Source organism: Cynocephalus volans, chromosome 1, assembly GCF_027409185.1.
Source record: "Cynocephalus volans isolate mCynVol1 chromosome 1, mCynVol1.pri, whole genome shotgun sequence".
In the NCBI taxonomy this organism is placed as follows: Eukaryota; Metazoa; Chordata; class Mammalia; order Dermoptera; family Cynocephalidae; genus Cynocephalus; species Cynocephalus volans.
The window spans coordinates 106,937,277-106,959,048 of record NC_084460.1 but is presented as its reverse complement, the minus strand read 5'-3'; the positions used below and the strand labels follow the sequence as shown (position 1 = coordinate 106,959,048).

The 21,772-nt window shown below is 35.1% G+C and overlaps 1 protein-coding gene across 4 annotated transcripts in view; it reads left to right on the top strand.

Annotated features, from left to right (window-relative positions):
* The window catches only part of MCCC1 (methylcrotonyl-CoA carboxylase subunit 1), a 62,193-nt gene that overhangs the window by 13,075 nt on the left and 27,346 nt on the right, over positions 1 to 21,772 (top strand). For 3 of the 4 annotated variants that reach the window (XM_063102067.1, XM_063102057.1, XM_063102076.1), the window contains exons 5-9: positions 4,754 to 4,875; positions 5,319 to 5,466; positions 5,556 to 5,677; positions 12,805 to 12,916; positions 14,355 to 14,436. In XM_063102067.1, coding sequence (XP_062958137.1) covers positions 4,754 to 4,875; positions 5,319 to 5,466; positions 5,556 to 5,677; positions 12,805 to 12,916; positions 14,355 to 14,436 — 586 coding nt within the window. The remainder of the gene's footprint in view (positions 1 to 4,753; positions 4,876 to 5,318; positions 5,467 to 5,555; positions 5,678 to 12,804; positions 12,917 to 14,354; positions 14,437 to 21,772) is intronic. The other variant, XM_063102086.1, reaches the window with a different exon arrangement.

Sequence of the window (21,772 nt, the reverse complement as noted above, 5' to 3'; positions counted from 1 at the left end):
TTATGCCTGTTTTATATACCTTCTAGCAACCCGAAGAACCAGTACACAGAAGGTTTTTAACTTTAATTAACGAATGCTTGTAGTTGTTTTGTGTTTAAGTGTTTCTGCATCAGCATTCTCTTTTTTAGAGTCAGAGTTCCTAGACTGAATAGGTGTTAATTTACATACACGGGTATTAAAATATGCTTGTTTCTAAAGCCTTTTTAGTTATTTCCCGGAGTAAAAGGCCCTTAGGAGGGTTAGGGAGATAATAATACATGGACTTTGTATAATATTTATCCTTAGGAATCCAGGCACTTTAACATAAATATCACTTTCTGTATTTATCATGTATATGAGCATACATGACATGGTATCATCACTTCTATTTTACAGATATAAAACCTAATGCACAAAAGGTTACATGACATTATCCAAAGTCATTTAGTCTCTTGCTACTCAAATTGTGGTACATGGACCAGCAGCATTGGTATCACTTGAGAGTTTGTTAGAAATGCATAGTTTTAGCTCCCACCCCACATTGTAATTTGCATTTTTATGCAAAATCTGCATTTTTATCCAGATCCCCAGGTGATGGGAAACTAGAACCTGTCTAATCATTGAAAGAGAAAGGATTAAACAAGTCTCCTGACTCCTGGCTCTATTCCCTGTTCATCAGACCAGACTGAGCAATAGAACTTTCCTGAGTTTTGGGAAAATGGAAGATGTTTAATCAGAAATTTTAATTAATTAAAAATTACTTTTTGTAGGCCAATCAGTTTCCTTCTTTTTTTTTTTTTTTCCTTCTTATGTTATTAGTGTAGCCTCCTCCTTAGAGTTGAAAATCTACTCACTTTTTAAGGACTTTTCTGAGACCATTTTTCAGTTTAAATAACCATCCTCTAGCAAATGTATGATATGTTAATTCCAGGGAATTTGTCAACTCTAAACCTATTTGGATAGTACAGTATTGTGTTAGGTTCTACAATAACACGAACAATGAGAAAAGAATAATATCTACTTTGAAGTACATTTCAAAATGAATAATGTTTTGAAAAGAATAAAATATTTTCCAAAAAAATCCATTTTGCCTGGATATTTAAGATTTATGATGGGTTGCAAAAATTACAGATCGTGGTGAAAACAAAGGATAAAAAAGAGCAAAAGCCAAGTAATATAGGGGAAGGGGGGTTGGGATTAAATCAGAAAACTTAACACCACCATGATGGGTGAGGTGAAAAAAAATCAGAAAACTTAGGCCAAGGAAAGCTACTTTAGCTCTTCCTGGCAGCCCTAATCAAAAGATAATTTGGTGGGTTACAATTTACAAAGCTCTCCTCTAATGAAAAGATACTTGTTAATTAGGAGAGCAAACCTTGCCTAACTTTGACTTTGAAAAAGAAACTTATTGATCATTCTGATAAAGGACATCGAATGACACATGTATAGTGATTTGAAATAAGTTTTCCAAAATTGTATAGTTGTTCTTAACATGGCCATGTTGACATAGGTACATAGGAGCTAGAGTAAAATTTACAAATGAGCTGAATTTCTGGTGATGCTTGGTGACATGGCTGTACTGAGAGACTCTAGTAAGATCTAAATATGCCTTAGGCTAGTTCCCTTCATTGTCAATTGTCTCAGACTGTAATGGATTGAATTATGTCCCCCCAAAACTCCTTGGAGCTTGAATTATGTCCCCCAAGTTTTATGTATTAGAAACTTAGCCCCCACTATGACTGTTAATGGTAATTGAAAGGTGAAGCCTTAAAGAGGTGATTAGATTGTAGGGCCATTCAGTAGTGAATGGATTAAAAATGGTGGTTCTGAGGGCTTTAAAAGAAGAGGAGAGTCCGTTTTGCTCTTTCTCTGCTCTCTCTGCTTCCGCCATCTTGCAACGCGAGACCCCTGGGTTGCTGTCATGACCACCAGATGGACTTTGGACTTCCCAGCCTCAGAAACTGTAAACGGTAAATTTCATTTTCTTTATAAATTACACAGTTCCAAGTATTTTGTGACAAGCTACAGGAATGGACTAAAATACAGACCTTCTCTGGTTGAATAAGAGGTAGCAGTCAACTGACTGCAGATTAAAATCACCCAAGGAGACTTTTAAGAAGAATGTTGATGTACTGCTTTTTGGGAAGGGCCTATCTATGGTAATGGCAAAGGAGCATAAAGAGGTCTTCTGGAATTCTAGTGATGTTATTTTTTGATCTGAGTTCTGGCTACCCAGGTGTATTCAGTTTATGAAAACTATGAACACAAGAGCTGTACACCTGTTACAAATGCACTTTACATATATTATACATTAGTGAAAAGTTAAAAAAACAAATGCTCTTTTATTGTGGGTAATGGGGAATGGCTGCTACTGGGCACAGGGTTTCTCTCTGAGGTGATAAAAACTTACATTATTAGGTCTTACTTAGTATCAGATTGTGGTGATGATTACATAACTAAAAATCATTGCATTGGGTGAGTTTGATGGTATTTAAAAAGTGCAGTACTACTACACATCTACTAGAATGGCTAAAATCAAAAGAGACTGACAGTACAACATGTTGGCAGGGATATGGAGAAACTTGGAACTATCATACATTGCTGGTAGAAATGCAAAATAGTACAGTCACTTTAGAAAACAGTTTCGCTATTTCTTAAAATGTTAAACATATACTTACTGTATTATGACCCAACAATTGCATTCCCATTTACCCAAGAGAAATGAAAAATATGTCCACACAGACTTGTACATAAATGTTTATAGCAGCATTATTCATAATAACCCCAAACTGGATAAAAATCCAAATGAATGGATAAAAAAATATGGTATAGCCATGTAATTGAATATATACTATAAAAAGAAATGAGCCACTCACGCATAAAACAACATGAGTAACCTCAAAAAATTATGCAGAGTTAAAGAAGCCAGACACAGAAGACTATGTACTATATGGTCGGTGGTTGCTTGGGAACAGGAATTGACTGCAAATGGGTATATGGGAACATTTTCAAATGATGGAACTATTCTAAAACTGGATTGTAGTGATAGTTGCACAGTTGTATAAATTTACTAAATTAATCAAACTATAAATAGTATTGTAAATCATACTTCAAAAACAAACAAACAAACAAACAAAAAACCAACAGGGAGAACTGGGATCTAGATAGACCTGTGTCACTTTGCCTAGCATAAGTGTTTGATCATTTCATGTAAAATACTAAAATTGAACTTTGATTTAAAAGAAACAAAAACCCCAAACTGACAGCAAATGTGACTGTCTGGCATTTTATCTGTATCTAGCGTTTTGTCATCATTGGGATGTGGGTTTTTCTATTCATATGAGTTTCCCAGACATCTATAGGTTACCCCTGTAATTCTGAAATGTTCTTTGAATTTAACTATTTTGAATTAGAGCTGGTTGAGCTTTTTTCTTTTTGCATTCTCTTGGTTATGATTATAATACATATTTACTATTTTAGAAGAATAAAAATGCCCTCCAGGCTACTGATGTTGGAGAGAGTTGCTTCATCCCTCACTAAATCATCCAAGCCTATTACTGCCTTTTGCTTTCTTCTGTTTGCTTCCTTTTTGTTGTCAGTGTGTTTACTCTTAGAAATTTTGCTGTCCTTCGATTACTGATTTTTCTCTTCTGTGGACTAGAAAGCCAAATAAGTGAATTTGTTAAGATTCTCAGTAAGTTAAGTGACTAGGCTAGAGTCTGAGGGGTTCTTCTTTCAGTAAAGTATATATAGACTTTAATGCATGACTTTTTGATGGCTTCTTAGTTTTTTTCTGGAAAGATGACATTGGCAGATAGTTGTTACCTGAACATAAATGAGTTGTTATCGTGCTAGAGTGACCTTTTCAGTTTTAGATACCATGGTTTCAGTTTTAGGCCAGTTTTATATGAGGACAGACAAATACCCCTCACCACTTTGAAACCCTTTGCTCTTTGACATTCTACTCTAATAGCAATATTGTTTTAAATTAAAATACAGATTCTTCTGTACCAAACGACCCAGTAATTCCATTTCTATGTATTTATCTAAAAGAGTTTAAAGCAAGGACTCAAAGAGATACTTGTATACCAATGTTCATAGCAGCATTATTTATACTAGCTAAAAGGTAGAAGTAACCCACAAGTCCATCAACAGATGAGTGGGTAAACAAAATGTGGAATGTACATACAGTGGAATATTATTCAGCCTTAAAAAGGAATGAAATTCTGACACATGCTACAACATGGATGAACCTTGAAAACATTACACTAAGTGAAATAAGCCAGACACAAAGGGAAAAATATGGTATGATTCCACTTTTATGAGGTACCTAGACCAGGCAAATTCATAGAAGCAGAAAGCAAAATAGAGGTTACCAGGGACTAGGGAAAAGGAGGGAATGGGGAATTATGTCTGAGATGATAGAAACATTCTGGAGATGGATTTTGGTGCTGGTTCCACAACATTGTGAGTGTACTTAATGCCACTGAATTATATACTTAAGTGGTTAAAATGGTAAATTTTATGCTATGTATATATTACCACAATAAAAAGAAATAAAGATTCTTTTGATTTTGGTAGGGCTTCAGAACCTCAGTATGAATATTTCAGACACTTTTTTTTTGGAAACAGATTTTGATAGAGACCATAGTATACCTATCACCAATATAGAGTAGAGAGAGACCCCCCCCAGAAGAAGGCAACTTCACCTGCATCAAACCTTTGCTAGTCGAGCACTAACTAGTAAGTTTGTCATTGTATTTCTCACTTCTAGGCTATCCACCCAGGATATGGTTTTCTTTCAGAAAACATGGAATTTGCCGAACTTTGTAAGAAAGAAGGAATTATTTTCATAGGTCCTCCTTCATCTGCAATTAGAGACATGGGTATAAAGAGGTATGACTCTATATCTTTTCAAATATAACCATATGAAGGTCAATCGAAATAGTTTATTTTACTTATAATAGGTATCTTAATTATACTCTTTTGTTGTCATAGGTATAAGTTATTTATCTGCCACATAGGGGGGATTCCATTGAATTACAGAAAGTATTCAATTAATTAGTGTTTCTAATTATATTTATTAGTTTTTTGGAATAAAAATAAGATGGATGAGCTGCCACATGAAATGAGGAAACCTAGTAATAGACATTTTAATATTTGTATTAATATTTGTTGTCTCAGACTATATTGTCCTTTCTTTACCCATGGAAGTTTTCTTTAAAGAGTTCCATTGTAATTTATAGACTGGGCTGTATTTGTGTTTCTCTTGTATGAAATAATTCGTAGAATTGGGGCATCTTGGTGTTTTGTTGTTGTTGTTGTTTTTTACTATAAAGCACATCTAAATCCATAATGGCTGCTGCTGGAGTACCTGTTGTGGAAGGTTATCATGGTGAGGACCAATCAGACCAATGTTTGAAAGAACATGCTGGGAGAATTGGTTATCCTGTCATGATTAAAGCTGTCCGTGGTGGAGGAGGAAAAGTAAGACTGTGCATGCTCGTGTCTGCCATTTCAGGATGGCCTTCTTTGTTTTATTTATGTTGTAATCAAAGCCATCTTTTCTCTCTTAGGGCATGAGGATCGTTAGGTCAGAAAAAGAATTTGAAGAACATTTAAAGTCGGCACGGAGAGAAGCTAAGAAGTCTTTCAATGATGATGCTATGCTGATTGAGAAGTTTGTGGACACACCAAGGTAAATTGAGCTTTATTTTTCTGACTCGGATTTTTAAAATTAGATTATGAAAGTATCACATGCACATTCTATAAAATATATAATTCTAATAGTACATAAGTATGTTAAGTTCCCCAGTCTCACTCCGTGATGTAACCACTAATTATAGGATGGTATGCATTCTTCCAGACATCTTCATGTGAACAGAAACACATATACACACAGAAAACAAAATACATACAAAAGAACAGTGAATAGAATCTTATGTAACATTATATACTTACATACTAATATTATATCATAGACATCTTTCCATGACAGTAAATATAGAACTACTTCATTCTTTTTATTGGTGGCATAATCGTTCCATGATATTGATGTAATTCATTCAGTCTGTTTCTTGTTGATGGAATATAGGGTTTTTCCAATACAAAAGATTTTTTTATAATAAATTAAGCTATATTTATAGAACTCTATGAACATCAGTTGAGATGCTCATAAAGTGAAAATGCAAATGGTCCCTGACTTACTATGTTTCAACTTAAAATCTTTTGACTTTATGATGGTGCAAAAGTAATGTGCATTCGGTAGAAACTGTGTTTCAATACGGTATCAATAAATTACATGGGATAGTCAGCACTTTATTATAAAATAGGTTTTGTGTTAGATGATTTTGTCCAACTGTAGACTAATGGAAGTGTTCTGAGCATACTTAAGGTAGGCTAGGCTAAGCTATGATGTTTGTTAGGTTAGATGTATTAAATGGATTTTCAATGTATGATGGGTTTATCCTATCTTACTATAAACCTATCATAAATCATGAAGCATCTGTAGTTACCCAAATTTAATTGTAATTTTAAGTTATAAATTAATAAATAATACTATTGGCTAACATTTATATTGCACTTACCGTATGCCAGATTCTAAGTATTTTACATATACTAAATAATCTTGCTGTCCTTCTAATTCTCATCTATTTTTTACAACAACCCCATTAGGTAGGTACTATTCTCATTTTCATTTGAGGACACTAAGAAACAGAGTGTGTTCATATTACTTGTCTGAAGTCATCCAGCTGTTAAGTGACAAAGCTGGGATTTGAATCCATGCAGTTTGACTCTAGAGTTCATACTCTAAATCACTGCATGAAACTGCTTTTCTAGATAAGTTATAGCAGACACTATGGGGATTTCCCAGTTTTTTTGTTTTCTGGAATTTTATTTTTACGTCTGTTGTTTAAAATGAGATACTATTTCCTGTTTCATAGATTTTGTGGCTAGTTTTAGAGAAATATGTAACCTGTAAATCAAGGGAAAAGAATGATTCACTTGGGAATCATGACCAGAAAGGGATTTATCTTGAAGGTAATGGACTTGAAACTTTAGGCCCTTCCCTTGCATGAACCTCTTCTAAGACTCTGACCTAATCTTGTATTTTTAAATTTGAGGGCCTCCTTAAAGAAGGCCCTCAAATTGTTTTTGTTTCAGGCCCTACAAAATTTAGAACTGGCCCTGAGCATGGCACAGTAAATGAAATTCAATTAGAATTTGGTAGTGAAAAAAAGAGTCAATCTCAAAATAGATCAACTGATTAGGAAAGCACAACATATGCCACATATTAACAGGAAATAAGGCAAAAATGGAGGAGGTTCTAAGGTAAATTGAAGGCTTCCTTCCTTAATACCTTTCAAAAAGGTAACCATCCAAATTAGCATGCTATTGAGTGAGAATTGTTGTAGAGATATCAGCTAGCTATTTCAGTGACTATAACTCAAAGCCTACAACATTTTTTTGAAGATGTAAATTCTTTGTGAAATGTTAGCTATACATTGTCTTGTGTTGTAATTTATTCCCCCAATAGCTGGGAAGCTCCTAGGAATTAAGGACCTGGTAGTATATTGCTTTTATTTTCTTGTATATATTACCTGGTATACTACTTTCCTCATAACAGTCTTCAGTAATATTTTCTGAAATATAGAAGTAATATTAATACATTGCAAACTTTTGGAAAAAATAGGAGATGAAAAAAAAAAACCCTATAATCTCATTCTCCTAATATAAGTATTTAGCATTTCTATATATTTCTTTTCTGTATTTTCTAGTAATAACATTTGAATATCATGATAATCAAAGTATGTATACTTTATATCTTTCCATATAATTACCTGTTGAATTAACGGAGTGCTGGAAGATTGTCAATGTGGTGCTGATAACTGAGAAGTAGTTATCAAGATGTTTTATAAATCTGATCAGAGGGCTGTCTGGTTAGCTCAGTTGGTTAGAGTGCAGCCTTATAACTTCAAGGTCACGAGTTCAGATCCCCATATTGGCCAGCTGCCAAAATAAAAAAGTATAAATAAATCTGATCAGAACTGTTAAGCTTATCTGAATTACTGGGATAGGAAACCATCTTCGAACTGTGTTAAAATAGGGCTGGCAGGTTAGTTCAGTTGGTTTGAGCTAGGTGTTGGTAAGATCGCTGTACCAGCAGGCTGCAAAAAAAAAAAAGTACTATTTTAGAGAGAATAAAAAAAAAAGAAATCAGATTTCATCCTCAGTTCATATTCAATATATATTCTATTATAGATTAAAAATGTAAATAGGAAAATAAAAGTTTCAGTACTCTTAGAAAATATCAAGGCACTCCTGATAGAATTCAACTCTGTCTATCTGTCTAGCCAGAATTCTAAAGTGGCTGAATTGGAACAGCTGGGATTTGATGCACCCCTGGTTCTCACACACTTCTAGACACTATGTTCCAGAACCTCTAAGATAAAGCAGCAAAGAAAAGGGTCTATCAGTAAAAGGCAAATAACAGGAGTGATTGGATAACTATAGAAATTATAAAAGAGAACACAGATCTTCATTGAGCTTCCCTTTTAAGTAGCCAAAGGAAAAGTGTTTCCAACTTCTGAGAATGCAGAAAAGAGCTTCTCTGTGCTCCTGATGTGGTCCCCACATGGTCCCTGCATAGTCCCTGCTGTAGTGTTTCCTTCCTTGGAGTAACTAAAAGATGAGGGAGAGTCTGTGGAAGTGGTGGAATTTTACAGTTGGAATTTGAAAAACACTTCAGTTCCAACATGCAAAGAGCTTGGAAGTCATCACTCACATCCAGAAAGCAACAAAAAGCTGAACAAAGTGAAAGTCAATGACTTTTAGACCCATCAGAGAACTGAGGCCACTGGGCAAGCCACCACTCTGAAATCTGGACATTTATGTGAATTCAGTGAATCATAGCTGAGATCAGTTACCTGGAGCAGAAGCTTCTGGAGCCATAACACTTAAATGGGAATTTTGACAAATGGCTGGAGGCTGAGTGTGGACTAGCTTGAAAGCAAGAAACTCCTTGGGGCCCAGTCTTCAGGCCCTTCCACTCTTGTGGGTTTTTACCTCCAGGAACCCCACCAGGTTCTCACAGTGAAAATCTGAGAAAAAGTTCCTCATGTTTTGGAGCAGTGGAAGGGAAAAAGTAACCATTTTGAAATAGGCTTGGAACATTCTATTATTCCCAATAAACGTAATGCTAACTCTAATGAAATGTTACCAGAGCCTTTTCTGTCCTGGGGGAAAGGCAGTTAGCTAACTCTAACCTACTTTAGCGCTCCTGTTTCATCTAAGGGAAGAAAAGGAAAAAAAGCTAAGAAACACTTCTGAAGGTCACAACACAAACACGGCCCATGAAAAGATGGAGATTTACTCATAAGATTATAGATTGCTTTCTTTCCTCACACCCTACTACCATGTTACTATGTTCTGAATGTTTGTGTCCCTCCAAAATTCATGTGTTGAAACCTAACCCCCAAGGTGATGGTATTAAGAGGTGAGGCCTTTGGGAGGTGATTAGTGCCCCTATGAAAGGGCTTGAGGGAGCCCGTTAGTCCCTCCCTCTTCCACCTGTGAGAACACAGCAACAAGATGCCATGTATGTCAAATGGGCCCTCACCAGACACCAAATCTGCTGGCGCCTTAACTTTGGACTTCCCAGCCTCCAACAAAATAAATTTCTGTTGTTTATAAATTACCTGATCTAAGGTATTTTTTTATAGCAGCCAGAACAGACTGAGACACATGTCACCAGGGCTCTAGTGTAATAACAATGGATTCCAACTGAAAGATCTGTAAAGAAAACACAGAGTCTACTTAAGAAGGAGTTCTTAAGTAAACCCAATGACAACATGGGAGTAGAAAAATAAAATGAAATAAGGACACTAGAAGAAACAGAAACTTCTGGCACCTACAGCTACTGCAAACATTAAACACAGCCTACTTCCTGTTAGATTAATGTAAGACTTCATTTTAAAGGTCTGTTTACCACAAATCCTATTACCTGATACATCGTGTCCTACTTTTTAAAAATTTTTAAAATTTATTATTAGCATATCATTCTTACAAATCATGATGTTTCTTTATGCTCTTTACCCAACCTGTCACTCTGCAAACCCCCTGCCTTCCTGCCCCCCATCTCTAGTATCCTTAGGTTTGTTCTCTCCTTCTGAAAGTTCAACATATTGTTGTGGTCTTTTCTTTCTTTCCTTCCTTCTTCCCGCCTTCCCTCCCCCCCCATCCCTCCCTCCCTCCCTTTCTCTTTTCCCAGCAGCCAGTTATGATTGAGAACATGTGGTATTTCTGTTTCTTTACCTGGCTTATTTTGCTTAACATAATTTTCTCCAGACTCATCCATGTTGTTGCAAATGGAAAAATTTCATTCTTTTTTATGGTTGAGTAGTATTACATTGTATATATACTAGTATTACATTGTATATATATCAAGTCCTACTTTTAACAAAAAAAATTAAAAGTCATGGTAAAAGACAAGAATAAATAGTCTGAAGAAATAAAGTAAGCACCAGAACCAGACTGAGATATGCCATGAATTTAGGAATTATCAGATAGGGAATTTATAGTAATTCATTAATATGTTAAAGGCTCTAATGGATCAAGTAGACAACATGCAAGAACAAATGGGTAATGTAAGCAGAAAGGTGGAAATCCTAAAAAAGAATCAAAAGAAAGTGCTAGAAATCAGAAACACTGTAACAAAAATGAAGAATTCATTTGATGGGCTCATCAGTAGACTAGACTAGACATAGGTGAGAAAACAATCAGTGATCTGAACATATGTCCATAGAAACTTCTGCACTGAAATGCAAGGAGAAATAAGAAAGAACAAAGTAAAAACAGAACAGAATATCCAAGAGCCGTGGGACAATTTTAAAAAGTATAACTTGTTATTTTAATACAACAAGGAGAAAAGAGAAAGGAGCAGGAGAAATATTTGAAGTAATAATGACCAAGAAGTTTTCAAAGCTAATGACAGACTCCAAACCACAGGACCAGGAAGTTCAGAGGACACCAAACAGGATAAATATCTACATCAATTCACATCATCTTCAAACTGCAGGAAATGAAAAACAAATAGAAAATCTTTTTTTTTTCTTTTTTTTTTTTTGGTCTAGTTTGGAGCTTATTTGTTTTCTTTTGTTTATTTAATGTTTAGATAGAAAATTATTTTCTCAACATAGAAACAAAGGAAAACATCACAAATTAAAAGTCAGTTGATAAGGAACAAACTTAGCACTTGAAGATTAACATCCCTAATGCAAAAAGAACTCTTAAAAATGGATTAGAAAAATCTAAGCAGAAATTTGGTGAAGGACATGAGCAGATAAGTTTACACCCCAAAGAAACACACGAAACTGATAAGTACACGTTAAGGTGTTGTGGAGTGTTGGGGAAAGGGCAGGGCTGGCCCTTGGCTCCTGTCCCAGGACCCCATGCAGCTGTCTGCATTGCTTGCCTGGCTGCCGGTGGAGGTAGGGCTTGAGGCTCATGGCCCGGCTGCCCTTTCTCAGACAAACAAAAGTAGAGGGAATTTGTCACTAGTAGACTTGCCTTACAGGAAATACTAACAGTTTTTCAGAGAGAAGGAATATGATGTAGGTTAGAAACTTGGATCTACGTAAAGGAAGAGAATTAGAGAAGGAATTAGTGAAGGTAAAAGAAAATCTTTTATTTTTCTTATTCTAAATTGATCTAAAAGATAACAGTTTGTTTGAAATAATAATGACAACAATGCATTTGGTGATTATAGCTTGCAGATAAATAAAAGGGAAGAAAGGTCAGCTAGGCAAGAAATCCAAAAAGAAGAAATTAGCTCCAAGTAAGAGAAAGTGTCGGACAGGTTGGAAAATTCAGAAATGGGATATTCAGGAAAGTTGATATAGCAAGAATATAAACTCTTTCAGTAATTAAATGACATGTTTCATGAGGTAAAAAGAAAAAAGAATAGAAACGACCCATTGTGCTGAAACAGCACATTTATAAGACTTTCTGGCTTTTTTATTAATTCTATGTTTGACATTTTTTATTTTAAAAATCAACAGAAAAAAACATTTGCTAATCACTTGTTTCCATATCATGGTGGAGAATATGTTGGGTGATGTACAGTGCAAACACACCAGATAAACCTACTGTGAAGAATGCTTTCATGTTCACCAATGGTCTGTGTTCACCAATGGTCTGTGTTAGCCTTCTTTTCTTAAGTGTTACATGTATTCACTCTTAATCTGATTTCTCATAATTTTACTATTTCATGCTCAACATTTAAGTGTCTTTTTTATGGTTTAATGTTAGTATTAAACGTATTGATGGTCCGTATTAATTTGACTTACTCATTAACCCTTTTGGATGAACCATTTTAATTGCAGTCTTCCACAGTTTATAAAATCTGACTGTGAAAAAAACTGGTCATAAAAAAAGTTTCGATGAGGATCTGTAAAATGTGACTTTAGTTTGTAATTTTGATGTAGTCAAATTTATCAGTCTTCTTGATAATCTGTACTTTTTGTGATGTACCCTTGAGTCTCTTATATGTTCTGTCTTTTCTTATTTGCCAGTCATTTTATACATATACATTTTTTTCTCTTTAATACTCATTCTACAAATGGAAACTTTTTCATTGAGTTTTTGCAAGATTACAGTTCTGTTTCTAAATCCATAACCTCTATTTTAAGGTCAAAATATCAGATCTTACTTAAAGAAAAAAATGGAGGAATCCTAATCACCGTGGCCAACAGTTTAGCTTACTGAATGTAATATTTATTAACCTTAACAAAAATGTATTAACATGTGTGTTTGCTCTTAAAATAGGCATGTAGAAGTCCAGGTGTTTGGTGATCACCATGGCAATGCTGTGTACTTGTTCGAAAGAGACTGTAGTGTGCAGAGGCGACATCAGAAGGTCATTGAAGAAGCACCAGCGGTAAGGACCTTGTAAGGAACTTTGTAAGCTTCTCTATAATGCAACCTTATTTGCTCTGATTTTCACATCAGAAATCTGTGAAGCTCATGCTTTCACTTCATCCCACAAATTTTAGAAGCTGTATTTTCATTTAGTTCAAAATATTTAAAAATTGTTCTTAAGATTTCTTCTTTGATCCATGAGTTATTTAGAAGCTATAGTGAGAGCACCCCGCAAAGTCCTGCTGGACAACTGCATCTCAGTAGTAATGTAATGTTAAGTCCTCGCTGCAGTGTAAGGCATGAAGAGGGAGTTAATGTTCTGGGGCTAGACACAACAGGGCCATGTTCCTTCTGGATAGAATCTGAGAAATTCTGCTCTGATCTTAGTACTTGACTTAGAGCAAGCAGCTGTATAGTGAGGTTTCAATACATATTTTAAATTGTAATCAATTAGAAATAATTACAAGAATGAAATTTAGTAGTCTGGTTAATTAAATGTATCTTTTTATAGAGAAGACTCTTGTTTTTACTGTTTCAGATGTTCCTAAAATATATTAGTTATTTTCTTGCCTTAATTGTTCTACTGTAGAGAAAAGAGGGTCACATTTATGTGGCAACTTTTGCTCCCTTAGCATTAATTGTTACATCTCTTTGCACCTTACTCTTTATTGGTTTAGGTTGTTATCTGGGTCAAGGCCTACCACAAGAACTGCCTATTTGGGCGTTTACATTTCTTTGGAGTCTACTACTGCCATATGTTCTTGTCAAAGGTTATATATGTGTTTTTTTCAATATTGTATTTCCAAAAAGTCAGGGATCTGAGGTTTCTGGTTAATCTGTTTGTTACTCTTACACTATATTCAAAATTTAAATTTGTATTGCAGAGTATTTTATACCATTTGAAGTAAATGTCAACAATAATTGCAGTAAAGCCTTATTTTCAAGCAGCGGTTGCTTGAATATATATCTGCAGAGCAGTTTTAAAATATTAAAGACTTTGCTTACTTATTGAGATATATCTTTTTTTTTTTTTTTTTTTTTTCTTTTTGTGATCCTTGCTTATTAACTTGGAGTCTCAGGGTTTCCCATTATTTCAGGATAATCATTAGGCACATGACTCAGATTGCTCTATTACCTGAAACAAAAGATTGTTGAAAGTTTTCATGTTGACATATGTAATCTTAAGTGGGCATATAGTTATGAAAGTTGATATGTAGATATAAGGGACAAAGATATATAAATGATGCTGAGTATGATCTGCAATTCATAGAAATTACTAGCAAAACCATTAAACTTTTGGTATATTGATGGTTAAACTGGTATGGGACAGTATTTCTTTTTAATCCTTACCTTTTTAATGCACTATTTAATACATAGAAATATAATTTTGGATTTTAATGGAAATTTCTAGTAAGGCAAGGTACTAATGGAGACTTATGTTAAATATTTTTTCATAGCCTGGTATTAAAACTGAAGTAAGAAAAAAGCTTGGAGAAGCTGCAGTGAGAGCTGCTAAAGCTGTAAATTACGTTGGAGCAGGTATGTTAAGATTTGCTTCCAATAAAAGAAATGAGGGCTGGCCGGTTAGCTCAGTTAGAACAGTGTTGTAACACCAAGGTCAAAATCTCAGAATTGGCCAGCAACAACAACAAAAAAAAAAAACAGAGATGAAATATTTATTATGACTCAGAGGGCAAAAGAGAAATATAGCTTTTAAGTCAGTGATTTCAAGTTTTTTTGACCCTATCCACAATAAGAAATGCATTTTATACTGAGATCGAATATGTACATTTATGTTATGTTTATGTACATATATTTGAAACAAACATTTCACTAAACAGTGTTTACCTTAATTATATCTGGTAATTTTTGATATTTCTATTCTATTTTAAAATAATATCAATGAATTGATTTTTTTGCTTCTTTTTAGTTTTTAATAAACTTTATTTTTTAGAGCAGTTTTAAGTTCATGGAAAAATTACACAGAAAGTACAGAGAGTTCCCATATACCCCTTGTCCCCAAACACACCCTCCTACACTGTCAATGCACTATATGCATCCAGTGCCATAAATTTCCCTCTGAGCACTGCTTTCCTGCATTCCACAAATTTTGGAAGTTGTATTTTCATTTACTTCAAAATATTTTTAAATTTTCTTGAGATTTCTTCTTTGACCCAGGTGTTATTTAGAAGTGTGATAATATCCAAATATTTGGGGATTTTTCTGGATTGGGGATTTTCTGGATATCTTTCCATTATTGATTTGTAATTTAATTCATTTTATCCCATTGTGTTCTGAGAGTAGACACTGTGATTTCTATTCTTTGAAATTTGGTGAGGTGTGGTTTATGGCCCAGAATGTGCTCTATCTTGGTTAATATTCCTTGCTAGCTTAAGAATGTATTCTGCTATTGTTGGATGAAGGTAGTCTATAGATAACAATTACATCCAGTTGATTGATGGTGCTTTTTGAGTTCAGCTGATATCCTTATAATTTTCTGCTTGCTGGATCTTTCCATACCTGAAAGATGGATGTTAAAGTCTCCAACTACGATACTGGATACATCTATTTCTCCTTGCAATACTCAGTTTTTGCCACATGTATTTCGATACTCTGTTGTGAAGTACATACATATTAAGAATTACTGTGTCTTCTTGAAGTATCGATCCCTTTATCATTAATCTTGATGCTTTTCTTTATCCCTAATATCTGTTCTTGCTCTAAAATCTGCTCTGACTGAAGATAATGTAGCTATTCCCACTTTCTTTAGTGTTAGCATGGTATCTCTTTCTCTACCCGTTTATTTTATTCTACACGTGTCTTTAAATTCAAAGTGGGTTTCTTGTATACAACATATAGTTGGGTCTTGTTTTTTGATCTACTCTGACAATCTCTTAATATTAATTGGTGAATTTAGACCATTGACATTTAAAGTGATTGTTAATTTTTTTTTGTCTATTTGTTTTCGATTTTTTTTTTGAAAGATAATTGATTATATATATTTGTGGGTACAGAATTGAATATCAGTACATGTGTATAATGTGTGGTGATCAAATCAGGATAATTAGTATATTTATGTTTACAAAACGTAGTCAATCTTTGTGACCCTTAACTAATTTCTCACTAACCCTCCCCTTCCCCACCTCTAATATAGTTTGATTGATATCTACCATATTTGTTACTGTTTTCTATTTGTTCTCCTTTCTCTCATTTCTTAGCATGTCAGTTATAACTCTTTTTTTTTTTCTCAGTGGTAAACCTAGAGGTTACAATATACATTTACAACTAATCCAAGTCCACTTTCAAATAACAGTGTATCATGTCACAATTGTGAGAGCCTTATAATAACAAAATTTCCATGACTACTCACTTTTATTCTCTCTATTATCACTGCCAAGTATTTCACTTATATATAAGCATAAACACATAAACATACATAATCGAATTCATTATTACTGTTTTTTAAAAAAATTTTAACATTTAATTGTACATATTTGTGGGGTATGATATCTTTTTTCTATGTGTGCATGTACTGTTCATTGATTCTCTTAGGGTAGATAGCATAGCTGTGTACCTGCTAGTCTACCACTTCTCCCCCTAGCACTGCTCTCCACCCCCCTGCCTCTGGTAAACATTATTCTACTCTCTACTTCTATGAAAATGACTTTTGGGTTTTTTTAGATTCCACATATGAGTGAAATCATGTGGAGTTTGTCTTTCTGTGCCTGCCTTACTTTACTTAACATGATGGTCTCCAGTTCTATCCATGTTGCTGCAAATAACAAGATTTCATTTTTTTTTTTTTTAATACCTGAATAGTGTTTCTGTGTGTATATATACCACAGGTTTTTTTTAATGCATTCATCTATTGATGGGCATTTAGGTTGGCTCAATCTCTTGGCTATTGTGAATAATGTTCCAATGAATGTGGGAGTGCAGGTGTCTCTTCATTATATTGATTTCACTTCCTTTGGGTATATACCCCGTAGTGGGATTGCTGGGCCATAGGGTAGTTCAATTTTTAGTTCCCTGAGGAGCCTCCATACTGTTTTTCACAATGGCTATGCCAAATTTACGTTCCCACCAACACTGTAGGATAGTTCCCTTTTCTCTGCATTCTTCTCAGCATTTGTTATTTTCTGTCTTTTTGATAAAAACCATTCTAACTGATGCAAGATGATATCTCATTGTGTTTTTAATTTGCTTTTCCCTGATGATTTGTAATTTTTATCATTTTTCATGTGCCTGTTGTCCATTTGTATGTCTTCTTTTGAGAAATCTCTGTTTAGGTCCTTTGCCCATTTTTTAATAGAATTATTTGTGGGTTTTTCACTATTGAGCTGTTAGAGTTCCTTACATATTCTGGATATTAGCTTCTTGTCTGATGTGTGGTTGGCAAACACTTTCTCCTGTTCTGTACATTGTCTCTTCACTTTGTTGATAGTGTCCCTTGCTGTGCAGAAGCTTTTCAGTTTGATGTAGTCCCATTTATATATTTTTGCTTTAGTTGTCTGTGCCTTTGTAGTCTTGTTCAAAAAAGCACTGCTCACTCCCATTTGTGTCATGTTTCCTGTATGTTTCTTCTAGTGGTTTCATAGTTTCACATCTTAAATTTAGGTCTTTAATCCAATTTGAGTTGATTTTTGTGTGTGGTGAGAGATAGGAGTCTTGTTTCAATCTTCTACATGTGGATATTCAGTTTTCCCAGCACCATTTATTGAAGAGCCTGTCCTTTCCCCACTCTATATTCTTGGCACCTCTGCTGAAAATCAGTTGGCTGTAAGTTTGTGGGTTTATTTCTAGGCTCTCTATTCTGTTCCATTGGTCAGTTTGTCTGTTTGTATGACAGTACCATGCTGTTTTGGTTACTATAACTTAATGGTATATTTTGAAGTCAGGTAGTGTTATGCCTCCAACTTTGCTTTTTTTTGTTTGATTACTTTGACTATACGGGGTCTTTTGTGGATCCAAATGAATTTTAAAATTGTTTTTTCTGTTTCTGTGAAGGATGTCCTCAGTATTTTAATAGGGATTGCATTGAAGCTGTAGATTACTTTGGGTAATATAGACTTTTTAATGATATTAATTCTTCCAACCCATGAACAGGAGATATCTTTGAATTTATTTGAGTGTTCTTCAATTTTTTTTCGCCAGTGTTTTATAGTTTTCATTGTAGAGGTCTTTCACCTTCTTGGTTAAATTTATTCCTAGATAGGAGTAAATTTTTGGCAGCTATTGTGAATGAAAATAATTTCTTGATTTCTTCTTCAGGTATTTCATTATTGGCTTATAGGAACACTTGATTTTTGTGTTTTGATTTTTTTATCTTACCACTTTACTGAATTCATTTATTAGGTTTAGTAATTTTTTGGTGGAGTCATTAATGTTTTCTATGTATATTATTATGCCATCTGCAAATAGGGGTAGTTCTACTTCCTCCTTTCCAATTTGGATATCCTTTATCGCTTTCTCTTGCCTTATTGTGCTGGCTACAACTTCCAGTATAATGTTGAATAAGAGTGGGGAACAGCATCCTTGTCTTGTTCAAGATCTAATAGGAAAATCCTCCAATTTTTGACCATTCAGTATGATATTAGTTGTTGGTTTGTAGTATATGGCCATTATTGTGTTGAGGTACATTCCTTCTATACCTAATTTGTTGAATGTTTTTATCATAAAGGGGTATTGGATTTTTAAAAAATATATTTATTTATTACTATTTTTTTTTTACCTTCTAAGATGTTGTAGATCAGTTGGTGGGGGAGAGAGGAAAGGCAAGGGGGATAGGGTAGGAGGAAGAGAAGGGAGGGTGTGGTCGAGGCCTGTGGCACCCCCTCATTCTGGCAGGGAAACTCAGGGGGCTTCCAGCTGTGGCTTGGTTGTGGCTGGGCTAGATATGGACTTTTGGGGGTGTGTGACTGAGGCCCTAAGCCCCACCTCACCCCTGGAGCCCAGGGCACTTCCGGCAGTGGCTTGGTGGTTGTCACTGGACTGGATGTGGACATTAGGGGGACATGGGTGAGGCCCTCGGCCCTCCCCCAACCCCAGCTTGGGAACTGGTTTTGTAGGTGTTCTTTGGTGCTGTTAGACCTTTACTGGTTAATATCAGAACTTTGTCTCTGATCTGTGGGTGTTTTGTGTGTTCTTTCACATTGTGTTGGATTATTAGCTACCCCCACCACTTAAATTCTGCACTGGAACTAGTTTGTTGTCCTTTGCTTACTTCTAAAATGGGGGAACTTCCTGTGGGGACCAGCACTTGAGCCCCATGGTTGAGCTAAATTGCTGCTTTGCTGCTGATTCTCTGGGGAAGCCTTTTTGTGCAGCTCAGGTTTTAATTGTTGACCTTATCAGTACTTCTGGGTCTTGTGAGGTTTAGTACACCTGGGTTGTGTGGCAACTCTGGTCTGGGCCTGAGTTTTTTCAGCAAACTGCACCCCTGCAGTTCTATATTCCTGACCAGTCTCCACTGAGTAGACCTGTGCTGATTGGAGGGCAGATGAGCTGTCCATTCTGTGCCCCAGTGTTCCCCCAGTGGCCCATTTCCTCCACCCCCCTACCCCCAGCACTCCAAACACTTCCCATGGGACAGGCCATGGGCTGATCCCTTGCGATGATTCACCAGCCTCTAAGTGGCTTCTTTTTTTGGTTATCTGTGGCCCCTCACTCCTCTGTGGGTCCACAGGAACCCTGTTATTGGTCTTGCTGGCCTGGGGGCCACCAAGGCCCTCTTCTCTCCTACAGCCTCCAAGGAACTTCATACGAAGGGCACAGCTGCAGCTTTTGCCAACTCTTGCTCTATGTGCTCACCAGGGCAAACCTTGAGGTGTTCAGGGCTCAAAATGGCTAGAGTGGTCCTTTCTTTCTCTCATCATGGCTTCTCCTGCATTCATGAACTCTGTAGGTCTCTCCTCTTCCCCTGAGCTCTAGTGCAGGGTATTGAATTTTATCAAATGCTTTTTCTGTGCCTGTTGAAATGATCATATCATTTTTTTCTTTCATTCTGTAGATGTGATGTATTACATTTATTGATTTGCGTATGTTGAAACATCCTTTCATCCCTGGGATGAATTTCACATGATCATGGTGAATAATCTTTTTAATGTGTTGTTGGATTCAGTTCACTAGTATTTTGGTGAGGATTTTCACATCTATGTTCATTATGGATATTGGTATGTACTTTTCTTCTTTTGTTGTGTATTTTTCCAGTTTTGGTATGAGGGTAATGCTGGCTTTGTAGAATGAGTTTGTCCTGGGGTTTTCTTTGTTGAGAGACTTTTTATTACTGCTTCAATCTCATTACTCGTTATTAGTCTTAGGTTTTCTAGTTCTAGTTTAACTTTGGTAAGTTGTATGTATCCAGAAATTCATCCATCTCTTCTGTGTTCTCCACTTTGTTAGTGTGTAGTTGTTCTCAGTAGTCTCTTATGATCCTTTGTTTTCCTGTGGTATCAGTTGTAATGACTCCATTTTCATTTCTTATTTTATTTATTTGAGTCTTCTCTCTTTTTTTCTTCATTAGTCTAGCTAAAGGTTTATCAGTTTTATCCTTTTGAAAAACCTACTTCTTGTTTCATTGATCTTTTGTTTGTTTTTTAAATCTCTAATTCATTTATTTCTGCTCAGATCTTTGTTAGTTCTCTCCTTCTACTAATTTAGGCTTTGGCTTAGTGTGTCCTTATAGGTGAAGTGAGTTGCTTGTTGGCAATATATTGTAGATTCTTATTTTATAATCTATCCAGCCACTATGTGTCTTTTAACTGGGGAATTTAATCTATTTACATTTAGAGTTACTATTGATATATAGCAATTTGTTACTGCCATTTTGTTACTTTTCTTCTGGTTCTTTTGTAGATCCTTTTTTCTTTTCTAACTTTCTTCTTTTGTGATTAGTTTATTATAGGTTTTTGTGTTATGGTTACTTACCATGAGGCTTACAAAAAATGTCTATAATATGATATATTATATATATTTTAAACTAATAACAAATATGATCACTAAGAAGAAAAGAAAAAACTAAAGCCTACTATATGTTTTGTCATCACTGCCCTCCATTTTTGACATTTTGTTTTTTCAAGTTACATATTTTAATATTGCCTATCTCTTATACATTTGTTGAGTTTGTTATAATTTTGTTGGGTTTGTCCTTTGGTCTTCATAGTAAAGATATAAGTGGTTTATTCACCACCCTTGCAACACTGGAGTATTCCAAGATTGTGTACTTACCTTACTACTGAGTTTTGTACCTTCAAATGTTATGTTTTTATACTTCAGCATCATCTGCTTTCAGCTTGAACTCCCTTTAGCATTTCTTGTAAGGTGGGGCTACTGTCAATGAATTCTGATAGCTTTTGTTGTCTGGGAAAGACTTTATTTCTCCTTCATATTTAAAGGTTAGTTTTGCTGGATACAAAATTATTGGTTGACAGTCTTTTTCATTCAGCACTTTGAATACATCATCTCACTGTCTCCTGGCCTATGGAGTTTCTACTGAGAAATCTGCTGAGAGCTGTATTAGAACTCCATTGAATGATATATGTCTTTTCTCTTGCCGCTTTTTTTTTTTTTTTTTCTTTTTCTTTGGTTTTTGATAATTTGATTGTGATGTGTCTTTGGGTGTTCCTCTTTGGATTTAATTTGATTGAGCTTCCTGTACCTGGATGCTGTCATCTTTCTCTATACTTGGGAAATTTTCAGCCATTATTTCCTTAAATATGCTTTCTAGGTCTCTACTTTTTTCATCTCCTTTAGGTACACCAATTATGTGAAAGTCCCATAATTGCTGTAATTGTTTCCTTTTTTCTTATTCTTTTTTTCTTTTTGCTCCTCTGACTGGATAATTTCACATGTTCTGTCTTTGAGCTCACTGGTTTTT